Source organism: Anser brachyrhynchus, assembly GCF_964034855.1.
Source record: "Anser brachyrhynchus genome assembly, chromosome: 14".
In the NCBI taxonomy this organism is placed as follows: domain Eukaryota; kingdom Metazoa; phylum Chordata; class Aves; order Anseriformes; family Anatidae; genus Anser; species Anser brachyrhynchus.
The window spans coordinates 9118293-9134230 of record NC_137709.1 but is presented as its reverse complement, the minus strand read 5'-3'; the positions used below and the strand labels follow the sequence as shown (position 1 = coordinate 9134230).

Sequence of the window (15938 nt, the reverse complement as noted above, 5' to 3'; positions counted from 1 at the left end):
GCCTGCGCTGCCGCCGGGTCCGGTTCCCGGGCCGGGGAGGGGGGGCCCCGGGGCTGCAGCACCGCCCCCGGCGGGCCGGGCCCGGGGTCCTCCGTCCCCCTCATCCCACCGGCTCCAGGACCAGCTGGGGTCGTCCGGCCGGTGCTGCCCACCCCGGTGCTGCCCTCCCGGTGCTGCGTGTGCCCAGCGGAGGGATGGGGATGGATGGGACGGGGGGGGTCCAGGGGGTGGGGAGGCTCTTCTGGCCCGAAGAAATCAACCACGTCGCTTTCCCTCTGAGTTAAATAGGTTTTTATATCGCTGATTTCTGCCCAGGCTCAGTCGCAGACATCCTGACTTTGCAGTCTTAGTGTTGAGCTATCGGGGAGCGCAGAGCCCGGCTGCTCGGCGGCTCCCCGTGGTGCAGGGGGCTCCGGGACCCCTCTCCTTGTGGTGGGGCTGGGGGTGTGAAGCTGGCAGGGAGAGCGGTGACAGCCCCAACAGTGCCAAAACCTCCCCCCGAGGTGGGACACCAGTTTCCCCCTGCGAGGATGCTGTGGGTCTGGGTGTCCCGTGCTCCTGGCTGTCAGCAGCCACCACGGTTGCCCTTCTGCCATGTCACCTACCCCTCTGAGGGGTGGATGTGGCCCTTATGGCACCAAGGCTGTGGCCAAAACCCCTTTTCCCCACTCTCTGCCCTCCCTGCCCGACCCTCTCCATGCCAGCCCTGCTGGGGGCACGTGCCGGTTCTCAGGCACCGCTGCCTGCTGGGGGGGGCTCCATGCTGGAGGTGTCGTGGCCCCGCCGGTGCAGGGAGAGGCTCTTCTGCAGCTCTTCTCGTGGCTCTTCAAACACACCGTCCTCCCGGGAAGAAACTGTGGCAGGCAGAGGCCTCCTCGGCGGTGTTTGGGGAGGGAGCAAGTGCCACGTGCCAGCGCAGGGATCCTGCAGGGGAACAGAAGGGGGTTCAAAGGGTTTGCAGGGTGCAGGTGGTTCCCTTGTTCCATTTTCCTGCTCCCCAGCCTAAGGGAGGCTGCATTAAGCACGCTGTGCGGCTGGGAGGGATGCGGCGGTGAGGATGCTCTCAGCGGAGCATGGCTGTACACCGAGTGCTGCTGGTGGGGCAGGGCTCAGCAGGCTCACGCTGCCCAGGTCTCATCATCTGACGTCCTGCTGAGAAGCAGAGCTTTGCTTTGTGGCTTTCTCTGCCTGCTCTTCCCCTCTGCGTGGGCCAGCCGGCAGCGGCTGGATTGTCACCTCTGCAAATAACTGGGTCAAAGTGACCCTGAAGGTGTCCTGGTGTGAGCGGTGCTCTGCTCCTGGGTGCTGCCTCCCCCTGACTTTGCAGGTGGGTGCTGTGGGGTTTCACGTGGCTCCTGCTGGAGACCCTTTCCGATGGGTCCCCAACACGGGGTGACATTTCCTGTCTCCACCCCCGTGTCACAGAGAGGAAATCTGTGGCCACGCCAGGACCTCAGATCTGCAAACCTCTCCCTAGATTGACATTGCTTCACTCTGCTGATTGGGCTGGTGATGTCGTGAGGGAAGCTGGTGTTTTGCCTCTGCCTCATGGAAAGTGAACGTCGTTCGGAAGGTGTGTGTGGCGTGGAGGGAAGGCATGAAGCAGTAAAACAGGAATTGGTTTCCCCTCCGCCCCCGGTGGCTCAGGGCTCACGCTGCTCCCTGCCTTGGGCAGGGGCTGGGGACAGCGGTGATGTGACCCCGGGGAGCTGTGACCTGCTGCTGAGCCGTGCTGGCACCCCCACGTCACACCCAGGGACCCCCACCCCAGTGGGGACCCATGCACGGGGCCATCAGCATGACCTTGGCTCGGGTCAGTAGTTCTCGGCGCGCAGCAGAGACGTGCTCGCCCAGCCTGCAGCATGCAGGTGACTTATTTTTTGCCCCCAGGGCACGGTCAATACAGGAGAACCCATGTTATCAGCACACAGTGTTTGAGGGAGAGTGTGAAGGTCGGGGCGTCCTTGCCTGGTCCTTCCCGAGAAGGGCTGCACTGAGTGGCTCTGGGGAGCTCGGAGGCATCCCCACGCGTGGTGGCGAATGATCATGTCCAGCCTGGCACTGCTGGGGAAAGTGGCGACGCCTGGCATCAGCTCCCTGCCTCGGGTGCCTGGTGAGAGTCCCTGCAAAAGCTGCCTGTGATTTGTGTGGTGCTGGTGCAGGCTTGCATGAAAATGAAGCGTGCTGGAAGCCTGCAGCCTGAGCGCAGCTGCCTCTGCAGCACACGGAGGCAGCTCCCCGGCAGCCTGCAGGGACGAGGGGAGCTGGCATCCCGAGGTCGTTACAGGATGGCTCTGTGCCCCCACACCTCCAGGGAAGCTGGGGGATGAGGGGGGGACAGCTCTGGCCACCTCCCCTGGGCTTGGGAGCAAATGCTGCTGGAGGTCACAGGAGTGAGGCTGCGCCTCTGGTGGCCCCCCTCTCTGCCCCACGTGCCGTCAGATGGCTGGTCCTGGGAGAACGCAGCGGGTGCCCCTTCCAGGACCCCCAGCCCCGTACTCACCCTGTAGTCCTTGCCTCTGCCGTCGAGTCTCTCCCTGAGGACAGTCCAGCTTTGTCCTTTCAGCCTTGCAGGATGCTGGAGGAGGGCAGCCAGGAGCAGAGGCTGGGAGACGTGTGTCTGAGGGCAGCAGGCTGGCTGAGACTCACGGCAAGGCTTTGGCACTGGAAAGGTTGAAATTGCACGTGAAGACATAAAGAACAGAGGGAGAACAGATGGGTCAGTGCCAGCCTGGATGAGCCTGCGGGCTCCTGGCTTTGCTATGCGTCCACCAGGCGCTGCCTGCCTGGGATCTGTCCTGCTCTGCCCCTGGAAATGGCAGCCCAGGGCAGGACGTGGTGGCTGGGGCAGGTCCTTTTCCATGGAACTGGCTCCTCTGCTTTCCTTTACTGGGTTTACGTGAGTTCCTTCCCTGGTCAGTGCATGGTGGGAAGCAGCTGTGTTCCCTCGCAGCCCTGCATGCTCCCTCCTACCTGGTCCTGACCCACAGAAACTTCTGTGCCGCAGTGGCTGCGGTGTGCCTGGGGCCTCTTGTTTTCCAGGGAAGAGATGGGGCTGGACCCGTCCCTGTTCCTGATACCCCTGAGACCGCCTGCGTTTCTGCAGGATTCCCACTATTGTTCGCTGGTCTCTTCTTTGTGCCTCTTAACAGGAAAGAACTGTTACGAAGGGCAGCGTTTCAAAATCCTCTGCCCTGAATAACCACATGTGGCTGTTCTGATCGCTGCTCTCATTTGGGGAGGCTTATGGGGCTGTGAAATGATTCATGTTGGCCTTTTCTCTTAATGTCTCTAGAGAAGAGGAGCCAGTTCGGGGTGAAATTGGCTGCTCAGGGAGCTCCTGAGGCCACTGGGAAGCCCTGGTGGACCCCGGCTGCCTGCCAGCAGCAGGACGAGCACCCGGTGTCGGTGGTGCTGGCTTTGGGGGAACGGGCTGGAGGGCCCCACGCAGCCCTTGGTGCATCACTTCCAGGCAGATGAGTAAAAGCAATAGAGAAAGTAAAAGCAGTAACCGATCATTCAGCCCTTGAGCTACCTTTTATCTGATCGTGAGCAGAAACCACAGCAGTGATGCTCGGTAGTATGGGAAAGAGCTTTCTGGATTTAGAAAGGTCAAGAAACATCCCTGTGCTTGGGTCTCCCCCCACCCTTTGCCGCAGTGCCTGGGTCTTGCTTGTGAGTACCACTGCAGCGCTGGCTGCCGCTCACCCGCTTCCCTCGAAGTCCTGCTCCCGTGGGAGCAAGCCCAGATGGGAAAGAGATCTCCTTGTCCCACTGGAAGGGGATGGGAGCTACTCTTTCTCATGGGTCTCGTTCAGATCTACTTGAGTGTTAGGAAAGGGCCCAATCTGCACTGCTGAGCAAGTCGCGGGGCCTGATCCAGCCCTCGCAGGGGCTGCCCAAACCCTGTCTGGGCTGCTGGAGGTGTCTGCTGGTGTCCCCTTGGGTTTCTGGCCATGACTTCTGAGCAGGAACCAGCTGGTGTTTTGCATTGCAAGAGATGCTCAGTTAATAGCTAAAACCCCAGCTGGTGCTGTGCAGGAGCAGTGCAGGTCTCCTTCCACCGTTACCTGCTCTCAGCACAGTGGTGCTGGCTGGCCTCGCTGCTCAGCACCACTTCTGCTGACCTCCGAGGTGCTCCTGCACTTGGTGGGATGGGGTCCTGGCAGGATGAACCTCCGGGTGGTTGTTCCTCTTGCTAATTACTTTCCCTGCACTCTTCTGTCTCGTCTCTCTGTGGCTTACCAAGGTCCTCCTCTCGCAGAGCCCCAGTGCACGAGCTCTCAGTTTGGGGAGCTGCGCTTTTGTTTGTGTAAACAGCACAGCCCTTTTGGTATGTCTGCAGAAACACCGCTACCACGCCAGGTGCATGTTTTGATATACACCTGCAACTGTGTTTGCTAAATGTTGTCCCTCTCCACTCGTTATTATTGACTTGGAAAGTGAAGAAGAGTTGCAGTTTGCATTTGTTCCGCCTCTTCCATCCCGCTGTGCCTCCTGGGGCAGCCTCCCCTGCCCCAAGCCACCCTTCCACCTCGGGTCAAGCCAAGTCTGGGCGTGCAGGGGAAGTGTGATGGGGGACGAGCCTCCCGCGTGGCTCTGTCCTCTGCCTCACCTCCTCATGTTCTCCTTCCCGTGGTTTCAGAGCCTGTTTTGGGGACGGAACCAAGGGCACGTGCACAAGCACAGCTTTTCTGCGGGCACGTTGAGGACAGGGAGTGAAAGGACAGCTTATCTGCAGGATGGAAAGTTTCTGGGCTATCGGGGAATTATCAGGTGCTGCCTAGAGGTTAGATTAAAGCCTGGGAGCAGCAGCTTGCATGGCAGCAGACTGCACGTGTCTCTGCTCTCCTTATGCTCAGGGGGGCGAAGGAGGTGCGGGCTGACCCCTTGGGGATGTGGGCACCCAGGCAGGGGATGGGTGCCACGGAGCACACCCACATCGCGCCCGTCTTCTCCCCGACTGCACCCTGTGAGGATGTGCCCCAAGGCTGGGCTCGGGGTGGTGCTGGGGGAATTTTTTGGCTTCAGTTTTGGGTGGTTGTTTGCATTCTTAAAACCGTTGCCAACCTGATTTTGGTTATTCTTGCTTCTTTCCAGAGATGGGAATGGAACTTGCTGTTGGCTGAGCTCGCTGCTGATGGTGACCCAGAGCCGCGATGCTGGGGCACGTGTTGGAGCCGAGAGGGGAACCCGCAGAGCCCGGATGGGGACCCAGAACTCCGCTCCTGCAGGGACTCGCAGCGTGACCACAGGTGCCCTGACACTCTGCGCCCTGGGGACAACACCCCCTTGTCCCCACTGTGACAGGCAGCGACATTTCCAGAGTATCCCTGGCCGTGCCAGCCGCCTGCCCCCAAAAGCAGGGCATGGCCAGCTTCTGGGAGCAGCTGTAAATAACAGCTACACCCTCGTGTTGTGTTAGCAAATTCTGATGGTAAAACTGTCCCCATTACCCACAGAAGCCAGGGATGCTTTGTGATCACGGTGGTGCCCAGCCACCTGGTGTAGCTGAACCTGTGCCGCCAGCACAGAGGGAGGCAGGGCCCCACTGGTGCTGCTGAATTTCTCCTGGGTTGTAAAGAGCAAGGGATGCCTGGGCAAGGGTCTGCTGCTGGGGCATCCAGCTCGGTGCTTAACGGTTCGCAGGCTAAATGAAGGTCTAGACAATGAGGTGCCTACCCCTGCCCTCCTCCCGGGGACAGACTGAGCACCAGGGTGCTGCAGGTGAGAAGGCTCTTACCTCTGGAGGGCTCCGTCATCCAGCAAGGTCCCCTTCCCGTTCCTCATCTCCAGCTTCAGGCTTTTCCCCTCCTGCTTGTTGGGGCCCTGCCTGCAGTTCCTGCCCCTGGGCCGCCCCTTCTGGAGGGGTGGCAGGCGGGAGCTCCTGGGCCCCCCCGTCCTCCAGCAGTGCAGCAAGTGCTGGTACGCCACCCGAAAATCCCTGTTGAGCGTGCCATAGAGGATGGGGTTCAGTGCTGAGTTGGCGTAGCCCAGCCAGAGGACGATGGACATGGGTGCTCCTTTGACACTGCTGTCCCCCCGCACCCCTCGGTACGTGAACACCGTGAAATAGGGGAACCAGCACACCACGAAGGCGCCCAGCACCACCGCCAGCGTCACGGTGGCTTTGTGCTCCTTCACCATGGGTGGCATGGGGCTGTTGCTGCTGCAGCACCACGTGTGGTTAATCCTCTTGGCTTGCTCCCTCGCTATCTTGAATATCCGGTAGTAGGTGACGCACATGATGACCAGGGGGATGTAGAAGGTGAGCAGGGCATCCACCAGCCCGTAGATAGAGTTAACCTCCAGATTGCACTCCTTGGTGCAGTTGGGGGTGGTGTTCTGCACTGCCGTCCCGTTGGTGTTCCAGCCCAGGTGGATGGGTAGGAAGGAGACCATCAAGGAAACCGTCCAAATAATGACCAAGCCCACGGCCACCCGGGAAGGGGTGACCACCTGCCTGTAGCGCAGCGGGGTGGTGACGGCGAAGTAGCGGTCCAGGCTGATCATGAAGAGGTTGAGGATGGAGGCCGTGCACAGCATGACGTCCAGGCTGGAGTAGATGTTGCACAGGGTGCTGCCGAAGGGCCACTCGCTGGTGAGTTCGTAGAAGGCGGAGAAGGGCAGCACCAGGAGGGCCAGCAGCAGGTCGGTGATGGCCAAGGAGACGATGATGCAGTTGGTCAGGCTGCGGAGCCGGCGGTCGAGGGTGACGGCCAGGCAGACGACGATGTTGCCGCAGAGGGTGAACACGATGAGGATGGTGAGCAAGGAGCCGACCAGCAGCTGCAGGGTGAAGTTCATGGGTTTTGTAGGGCTTGTGACGTTGCTACACGGATCCATGGTGCAGTCGCATGGATGGAGCGGTCCTGCTCACCGGCTCTGTGGGTGCTTTGAGTGAGCCTCTACCAGGCAGCCCTAGAGCCCTTTTGCAAACCAATTTTGGGCCTGCAGTGACTTGGAGAACACTGCAGTCATCTTCACATGTTCAGCCTTGTCTGCTGGGAGTGTCATGGTCTAGGAAAGCCATGGCCCTGCAACTTGCTGGTGTGAGCTGGCTCATCTGGTGCTGGAGATGATCCCCTGCAGCAGGTACTGGTGGATCTCAGCTGCTCCCTTCACCTCTCCTCGGTGAGATTGGGTCCCATGGGGTCTCACACCTGCCTCGTTGTGTGCTTGGGCTGGAGATGGTGGCTGGTGGTGCTCTGCAGGGACAGAGCTTCACTGCTCTTGAGGACAACCTGCAAAGAAAGCACCAAGTAAGGGCAATGGTCCCTTGAGCTGCCCATCACCAGCCCCTCCAGAACTGGGGCATCTGTGCCTCCCTGGGCGCTCCAGCACATTTAGACCCGAACCAGGGAGTCCCTCAGCAGCAGGGGACACCGGTCCCTGCCCAGCTCTGGGGCACCCACATCGTGTAGTGATGGTGAGCAAAGTGCAGGGGTTTCAGAGGAAATGAGTCCCTACGGGCTGGTGATAAACAGGGGGCCAGGAAGAAAAGAGGAAAGAGTTTTCCTGAGAAAGCAGTGTGCTTCAGTTATGCAACCTAGTAAAATTAGTCATTGCTGCATGATTTATGAAGCTCCACAGCTGATCTGTGCCTGTAACTGGGCTTTGAACAGTCCCGTGCCACGTGTTGGTCCCTGCTGTCACCAGCCACGCTGGCTCAAGCAGCCAGGAGCACAGATCCCTGCTCTGCTCCGTTTGGGGTCCCAGGGGGAGCAGGGAGCCCCTCTGAGTGATCCAACACCCCGGCAGGAGCTGGCTGGGGGGGGCTCTGCCAGCTCCATCGGCCGCCCCTGATGGCGGCTGAAACAGCCAAGAGCTTCAGGGAGTGCTTGCATGAAGCTGCTCCTGCTGTGGGGCAGGGGTTCAGAGTGGGGAGCAGCCCTTGCAGACTTGCATTTTATGATTACTTTCTGCCTGGATATAAATAACAAAAAGCTATTTTTTTTTCCAAAGGCAGAAACCACACAACAACCCTCTCTAACCTGCACAAGGGCTTTCAGCAACCCGTCAGGGTGCTCTCCAGGACCTTGTCGCTCTAGGTTCACAGGGCTCCCAGCTCTTGGCTGATGGCAAGCAGCGAGCGTGTCGGGAAGGGGCTCAGAGGAAAAACCAAAACACTGCAGGGATGAGCAAGAGGGGCTGGGAGCAGGCTGGGGAGGAAGGGGCTGGTTCTCTGCAGGGTGCAGAGATGGGGCAAAGTGAAGAAACTCCAGGAGAGAAGAAGGTGCTGGGAGAGGCCACAGGTGAGATTATAACACACTCACTTGTCAAGAAAAAGATAATGGCATGGAGTGGGCTGGGCTGCTCTTCAATTGATGTGTGCCTTTGACTCAAGTTTAAAGGCAAGCGAGCCGAGGCAGGGAGCATCTGGGAGTGAGTGCCAGGGTAAATAAGTGCTGATTGCCAGGAGCCACGTGGGGATCGGAGGTGACACCTGCAGCCCTGCTGCTCCGGAGGGAATTGGGAGTGAGTGTGAAGTGATGAACCAGCCCATGGGATGCCTCCTGCTGTGTGGAGCAAGCCCGTTGCCAGATGGGGGGTCCCGGGAATTTGGGTGCTGGGGGGAAGCCCGCTGGGAGCTGGATGCGGTGCTTTCAGCTGCGGTGGCGGCATGCGGAGCGTTTCCTCGCCTCCTGCTGCAGCGCAGGCTCTCTCCATGGAAAGCTCTTTGTTCGTGCACAAAGGGAGCAGGGAATGAGCCGAGCGCTGCCGTTTTGCTGACGGCAGCCAGGAGAACAGGTTGTTCGCAGAGAAGGGTATTTCCAAGTGAAAAGGATGTTTTTTCATTACTCCTAACGCGCTGGAAATGGCAGGATAAATTATAGGGGGAGTAGCAGGCTAAGAAAACGCTGTGGGTGGATCACAGCCTCCTGCGTGGCTGCTCCACTGCACACCAACAGCCCACTCCTGCTGCTGGCTCACAGGGGCTCAGCTGGGGCTGTGCTGGTGGCTCAGCACCCACCGTGGGGCAAGGGCTCTACTGCTTTCCCGGTGGCCGGGGTCATCCCGGCTGTGGGCCCGGGAGCCTGGTTATGCTGCCCGAGACCCTCACGGCATGGTCTGCTCCTTCCCCCATGTTTCAAATCCCCCTGTGCAGGCAGCTCTGCTGACCCTGCAGGCCGGGTCATGGACAGTTTCGTTTCTTATTGCTTCTCTGATTAGCTCGGGGTGAGAAGCAGACACTTTATTTTTCTTGGGCAGGGAGTAGGAACCGTTTCCGAGCGTGATATGGAGCTGCTGAGCCACGGGGGGTGGAGCATCCCATCCCTGCGGAGCTGCCAGAAGCCTTTGCTCCTCCACGGGCTGGGGCAGGACTCATGGGGCGGATGCAGGATGCAGCACCTCGGGCTGGGTCCTGGCACGGTGCTCGAAAGGCAAAACCTGAGCCGGGGAGGAGGGTGGAAGACCTGCAGAGCTCCCGGGGAGAAGTGCCCAGCTCGGGGTGCTCTCCTGCAGCACCGTCCCTCTGCCACTCTGTCTGCTCGGCTTCATCTAACACGCGGGTCCTCAGTTCCCGTTGTATTTCAGCAGGGTGAATTTATGTCCTCCCCGAAGTACGCCCAGAGCGGCTGTTTCCCATGGCAGCCCTTCTAGCAATGGGCTGCATAAATCACACCCTGCCGGCCCTGTCTCATCAGGCAGGTTTTACACCTACCTGACTGCCCCCATTACCACGGCCTGGATGTGTTCTTGGACAAAAGTCTCCCTCCAGCCAGCGGGCATCGCAGTAGGGCATCGCTGCTGGTTGTCCCTGTAGTGCCTTTCCCAGCGGTGCTGGGGCTCTGATGGATGCTATCACTGCTGCGAGACCTGGCCAGGCTGCAGCCGTTTTCCTGCAGACATCCCGGGGTTCCCTAAAAGCCTGGTACTTCTCCTGTGCTATTTTGGCTGCTCAGAGCAGTGATTTTTACTTAGCCCCTAAGCGTATGAACTTGTGCCAGCCCGTTTTGTTTCTGTTGATCTTTGGATCCTTTGGTTCTTCTCCTGTAGCACTTCAAGTCCCCTGTCTGGTTCAAAAGTTCTCCCAAGCATCTCACTAGTGCATTTTCTTGAAGGACTTCCATTTTCTGAGCCAAGACCGCTAAGGATAACCATTAAATAAATTTCATCTCTAGACTAATGTTTAAGGAACTCTATTAACAGCCTTCTCCGGAGCAGTACTGATCCTCCTGTTGCAACGTCCTACCACCTTCCCCATTAGCCAATTTAACCTTCTCACAGTTCTGGCAGTAATTCCTGTCTCCTGCCCGAAAGGTAATTTTGCGCTGTGTGGAAGCCCGTGTACGACTGACCCACTGCACTTAAAATATAAATTATCTCCTCCGGGGAGGAGGCTGCAATTTATCTATGGGAAATTTCTCTTGTACTTTCCCTTCTTCTGCTCCCCCTGCCATTCATCTCAGCTTCCCTTCCTTTGGCGTTGTTTGTTCCAGCTCTTTGTGCACTTTTGCAGTGAGGCTAATGGGACGGCATCGGTAATATGTTTGCTGCTCTCCATTCATGTGGTTCTGTTTCTGCCTTAAAAGGTTCGTTGCAAATCTGTTAAAAGCTTAGGTTAAAAGCAGATAGATGGGCAGGAGGGAATGCTTGGCAAGTGCCTGGGCATGGCAGCTTGTTCTGGGGAGTGTTTCGAGGTCCCCAGACCCGAAAAGTCCCTGCCTTCTGTGTCGGAGTGCGTCTGAGCAGGGCGCTGGCACAAGTCACTTAGGAGCAAAGCAAATTCCCCGGCCCCACGGAGCTCACAGCAAGGCGTCATGGCTTTTTCCAGAATGGTGCTCAAGTGTTTAATCAAGAGATTAAACATCTGGGTACACTGAGAGGCGCTTCTGGCAGGGCTGCGTGGCAGGGCGGGGGGGAATTCTGCTGGGTTAAAGAGGATGTTTGAGGTTTGGTCGTGGGGAGCAGGCAGGGCTGGGAGCTGCCAAAGGGCTGTTCCCACCCTGTGCTGGAGCCGTGAGCCTGTCCCACAAACGGAGGAGACCCAAATTCCCCAGAAGTGGGGCTCGAAGGCGAGGTGAGGGTGCCGCGGAAGCCAGCTTGCTCTGCTGCCTGTGGGGGCTCACTGAGGGTGTGGGGTTGTTTCTGGTTTATGTCTGAGCACCCTTTTGGAAGGGTTGTGCTCCTCCCAACGCCCACACCCGTGGTTTTGCCCCTGGAACATCCCTGGCCCCCCTTATCTCCATCTCCCCCTGCCCTCCATGCGCCCACGCTCTGATAGGCACGCGCCGGCAGCCACAGCCTCGGCTTTGGCTGGGCCCCTTTGCAGCCCCTCTGCACCCCTGGGGCTGGGGGGCACACACGGGGGTCCCACCTGGCAGCACCCCCAGCGCTTTTATCCCTGCTCCTCAGTTCCCTCTGCTGCCTCTTGCTCTCTCTGCCCTGTCCCAGCCTGAAACCTGACCGATGCACAGCAGCACTTGCTGCCTACGGTGTGAGCAGAGGGGCCGGGGAGACAGGGCACGATCCCCCTCCCCACCACAGTTGCCAGCCCTCTGCCCTGCTCCCCTGCAGGGCAGGGGCTCTGTGGGTGAGGGTGTTCGGGCCCTCTGAATGTAGAAAGCACCAAGGGTTATGCGGAAATGGGCAGAGAGCAGGCAGCACTTGAAAAGTTTGCTCTGTGGTGACTGCAGGAGAGAGGTGAAACTGAAAACAAGGGTGCCAGGCTCCTGGACACGCTTCTAGCTGCACAAGTCACAGCAGAGATCCCACATCCAGCCCGCTGCCCTGAACCCACGGCTGGGTTGGGGTCCCGGGGACAACCCCCCCCCCTCCTGTGCCTGGGAACCAGTCTTAACCAGCACTTAAGACTGGCTTAAGTGCAAGAAGTTGGTTTAGGAGCAAACCTCATGGGGAGGCTGCTGGGGCGAGATGCTTCACTCCTGCAGGTGCTGAGGCAGGCAGAGCACTGTCTCTGCACCCTGGGAATGCTGCACCCACGACCCCTCTCTAGCCCTGATAGTTTTTGTTTTGTTGGTTTCCACCAGCAAAAGTCCCCAAACTGCCCTCTGCTCGGGGCAGTGTGAGGGGACAGCACGAGGGTGAGGAGTGACACCGCCCTCACGCTCTGAGCCAAGCGGCCCCACATGGGGTGCCCGGCACACCCCGACCCACCGACCCCTCCAAGTTCTCACCTAGAAAGCCATTCACCAGCATAACAACCAAGAGGAAAAAGAAGCAGGCAAAGCTTTACCTGGGAACAGTGCAGGTTTCCCGCAGTCCCTGGAGCAGGTGGGAGCCCCAAGTTTCCCCCGGCGCGCGTGGCACGGTTTGCGTGGGGAGCAGTGCGTGTGCGAGCCGGGGCTGCCTGCTGCCCTCCCTCCTCCTCCTCGCCTACCAATATCCAGGCAGCGCGCTGACTGCAACATGAGTCAGATCACAAGGGGGTGGGATCAGAGCCTTGAACTCAGACGTCGAGGTTATCATCCGGCAAAATTTGAAATGCTGAAAGGAGCCGTGCTCTGGGCGTGCGGCGTGCGGGGCTCCCCTGAGCCGTGCCAGGCGCAAGGGGCTGGGTGCCCACTGATGCCCCTCGAGCTGCCCCGTGCTGCAGGCAGGAGCTTGCTTGCTGCTAGAGGTCTGATGCCGTGGGTCTTGGTGTTTTTGTGAACTGTTTTTGTGTTTGGTGTGAGCCCCCAAAAGCATCCAAGCCTGAAGCTTGGGCATCTGAGGTGCTTCAGAGGCTGCAGGGCTCTCTGGCTGGGGGGTGTCAGAGGTGCCCAGGCTCCCTGGTTGCATGGGGAAGAGAGAAGGGAAAAGGGGCAGAAATCTGCAGACTTACTCAAGGCAGCACGAGGAGCCCATGCTGCCGTGCCAGTGCCTGACAGAGGCTCCAAGAGCGTGGCCAGCAGCAGGGATGCTCCCAGCCGGGTGCTGCCCTCGGGGCTGCACCAAACTGGCAGAAACTGTCCCCTGCATGTGCCACTGGGGGGGCAGCGGGGGAGCATGCCAAGTGACAAACAGGCAGTGGCAGCCTTTCCTGCTTCTCATATCTTTCTTTTATGGCTTTCAAAGCATTGTGCAAATATTAACTGCTGGAACAGCTGTGCAAGGAGCTACTTCCCCTTTCAGCTCTTCCCCTAGGGCTGGGCTAGCAGCAGAGCTCTCTGGTCAAGCCTGGCCATCCCGATGGCTCCATGTGGCTGGGGAGAGCAATGCTGACCACTTCCGTGCCCCCTGGCAAAGAGCCGGGGACTGACGTGGCTCACTGTGGGCAGGATGAGGCCCTGGGCTCCCCAGGCTGTATGGAGTTGGATCCGGCTCCTCCACCAGCCAGGCTGCGATGCCCCAGTGCCAAAAACGTCCCTGCCTCAACCCCAGCCGAAGAGGGACACCGGCAGCCCTGGTGCTCACAGCAAAACGCCTCTGATGTGTTTATCTCTGCAGTTCCAAGCACAGATCTATCTTTAATAAGCCGGTGGTCTGCTGGAGCTCCGGACTTTTCCTGATGAGCGCCAGCGCTGCAGTTCAGCAGGGATGCAGAGCGGCTGCTGCATGTTACGGAGAGAACCCTCCTGCAAAACAAGATTGAAATCTGCTGAGGAATGCTCCTCAGCCGAAGTCGCTAGGGTATTGACTTCTTCTGTTCTTTGGCTGCGCTCTAGGAGGGATTTTTTTGGTCTGGAAGTCTCAGGCTGTGAAGTGCCTTGTGGGAATAAAGGGCTCTGGCTATTGGGTCAGGACCCCCCAGCTCCCTCACCCTGATCCCTCCCAGTGCAAAGTCCCTGTTGCCTGGGGGGCAGGAAAGCCACACCAGCTGGGAGCTGGGTGTGCTCCATTTTCCCTCGGGGAGCCGGGAGGATCCAAGCCCTCCTAAAGCTCCGACAGCCCCATGGGCTGCAGCCGGAGGCTGTGTGCAGGATGCTGACCGGGCCGTCCGAGCCCGTGGCTGAGCCACCGCTGCTGTGCTGCCGGTAGCACCGGGGCTTGCCAAGAGCACGCAGACGTTGGAGAAACTCATGGACTGGGACTGAGAGCCCCAAATGGGCTGTACAGAGCCGTGGCATGAGTAATGGGTCAGGAAATGAAGAGGTTTTCTGGCACCCCTGCGCATGTTTAAATAGCAGTTTATTAAATGTGACGGCAATGCTTGGAGCTGGGACGCTGGGAAAGTGTAAGAGAAGCCAGGGAAAGTCTGGGACTCCTGGAACAGGGATGCAAGATTTGGCAAATGGGAGCTCCTAGAAAGCCTCGGGTGGAGGAGGTGTGCCTGGAGGGAGGCGGCAGATGTGGGAGACCACGTAGCAGGTCAGCTCGATAGGGGCCAGGGGAGTCCCAGTGGAGTCCAGACACTGCTGGGAGACCCTGCGCTGGGGAGGTGGGACTTGTGCTGAGCTGTTTCCTAACCGAAATCTGTAGAAAGATCCCTACCCAGACACAGAGAGCTGCTCTCCGTGGGTGGATGGGACAGGGCGGTAGTCCACTCAGATCATCAGAACATGCCGTGAAACTTAAAAGTCAGGGATTTCCCAGATGTGCTAAAGTGGGTTTTGTTAATTATTTGGTTAGTTTTTTCCCCAAAATATATTCCGGTAAAATCCTGCCTAATCCAACAATAGCTTTTCCTGCTGGGGGATGTGGAAGCTGAAGCACACTTATGGGAATGGTGGCCGCAAGGGAAGGAGGTGCAGAACAGCGGCAGGGAGTGGAGAACCAGGGCCTGACCAGCGTGGGAGGGACCTGTGCTGGAGACACAGCCCTGTCCCTCGGTGACCCAACTCTAGAGCAACATCCTGCCAGGAATAACCTACTTGAAGCTATATACATGGATTGCCACTAATTCTGGCTGTTCCAGGAATATCTCTCTCCCCAAGCACCTTTGCCATACGGGGACTGGAGAAGAGAAGGGTGCTCAAACCTTTCCCACCCTCTTGGGTGTGGCAGTGGTGATCCCGATCGGACTTAGCAGGATCCCATCTGCTGCGAGGTAGTGTCAGACTAGAGACACCGTCTGTGACATATTTCTATAGCTTCTTAGTGCAGAGAGGGGATGTTAGAGATTTATTTCCAGTTTGCTGGTCTATTTGTGTTATACAAAGCCCTCCAAGCTCTAATGAGGACTGGAGAGTGCTAGCTGGCTTCCCACTCGTGTTAAGCATCCTGCAGGTGGCTGAGGGCTCGCTTTTTCCAGCATCTCCATGGGCCAAGGAGGGTCCTCAATTCACACCCCGCTGCAGGGGACTGGGTGACCATGGGATCTGTGGCAGCAGGCTGCTGCTCTTCCCTGGCTGGCGATGGAGCTGCTGCTGCGTGTGGGAGAGGGTAAAGAAGTGGGGAGTTTTTCCACCCTGACCCACATATGAATGTCTTCTGATGCAGGTAGGGCTTCCTGAGGGTTGATCTTGGCTGATAGTGGCCTCCTCCTCATCTCTGGGTGCAGGAGGACTTCCTCTTGATGGAGACTTCCGTGGCTGAAGAGCTCCATGGGTGAGGGGCACACAGGGTGTGGAGGGCCTGGAGGACGTGTCTCCTGAGAAAAGTCTGACAGAGTTTCGCAGGACCAGACACCATAACCTACCTCTGTTTCCAGTTCTGCCTTCCCCCGAGAGGAGAAGTAGCCAAGGGCTTAGATTGCAAAACCAAAGATTAATTTAAGCTTACTCATCACAAGGTCCTTCACGTGCTGGAAGGAATTTCTCAAGGAAGTTTGGGTTGGACAAAGTCCCAAAAGCAGCCTGGAGCCGCAACGCCTGGCATCGCCTGTGCATCGCTCTGGGTGCACCCAGCCCGTGCACGCCACCGGCTGCTGGCAGCCACCACCGTGGGAGCGGCCGAAATGGCTTGGGGTGAGCGACCTGCTGCCTGCCAGGGATTGCCTCGGGGTGGAGCAGAAACGGGTGCTGAGGTGTGCCCGGTACGCTCACCCGGTGACAGCCACACCGGCAGGGATGCTGCTGTGCCAGGGACAGGCGGAGGGGTCAGACCCACCC

The 15938-nt window shown here is 58.7% G+C and overlaps 1 protein-coding gene and 1 long non-coding RNA gene across 5 annotated transcripts in view; one reads left to right on the top strand and one right to left on the bottom strand.

The window, feature by feature from the left end:
* The window catches only part of LOC308177437, a 39016-nt gene that overhangs the window by 654 nt on the left and 22424 nt on the right, over positions 1-15938 (top strand). For all 3 annotated transcript variants that reach the window (XR_013939113.1, XR_013939114.1, XR_013939115.1), the window contains exon 2: positions 5101-5255. This is a non-coding gene — a long non-coding RNA (uncharacterized lncRNA). The remainder of the gene's footprint in view (positions 1-5100; positions 5256-15938) is intronic.
* HRH2 (histamine receptor H2) lies at positions 269-13342 on the bottom strand. Of its 2 annotated transcripts, XM_080554714.1 has the most exons (4): positions 12203-13342; positions 5744-7244; positions 2504-2664; positions 269-924 (listed from the first exon to the last, which is right to left on the bottom strand). In XM_080554714.1, exons 2-3 carry the CDS (start codon positions 6844-6846, stop codon positions 2646-2648), a joined length of 1122 nt encoding a protein of 373 aa, XP_080410840.1. In that variant the 5' UTR covers positions 6847-7244; positions 12203-13342; the 3' UTR covers positions 269-924; positions 2504-2645. The 2 variants fall into 2 exon arrangements, with proteins under 2 accessions (XP_080410840.1, XP_080410841.1); XM_080554715.1 differs by lacking the exon at positions 12203-13342 and having other exon boundaries at positions 5744-12177.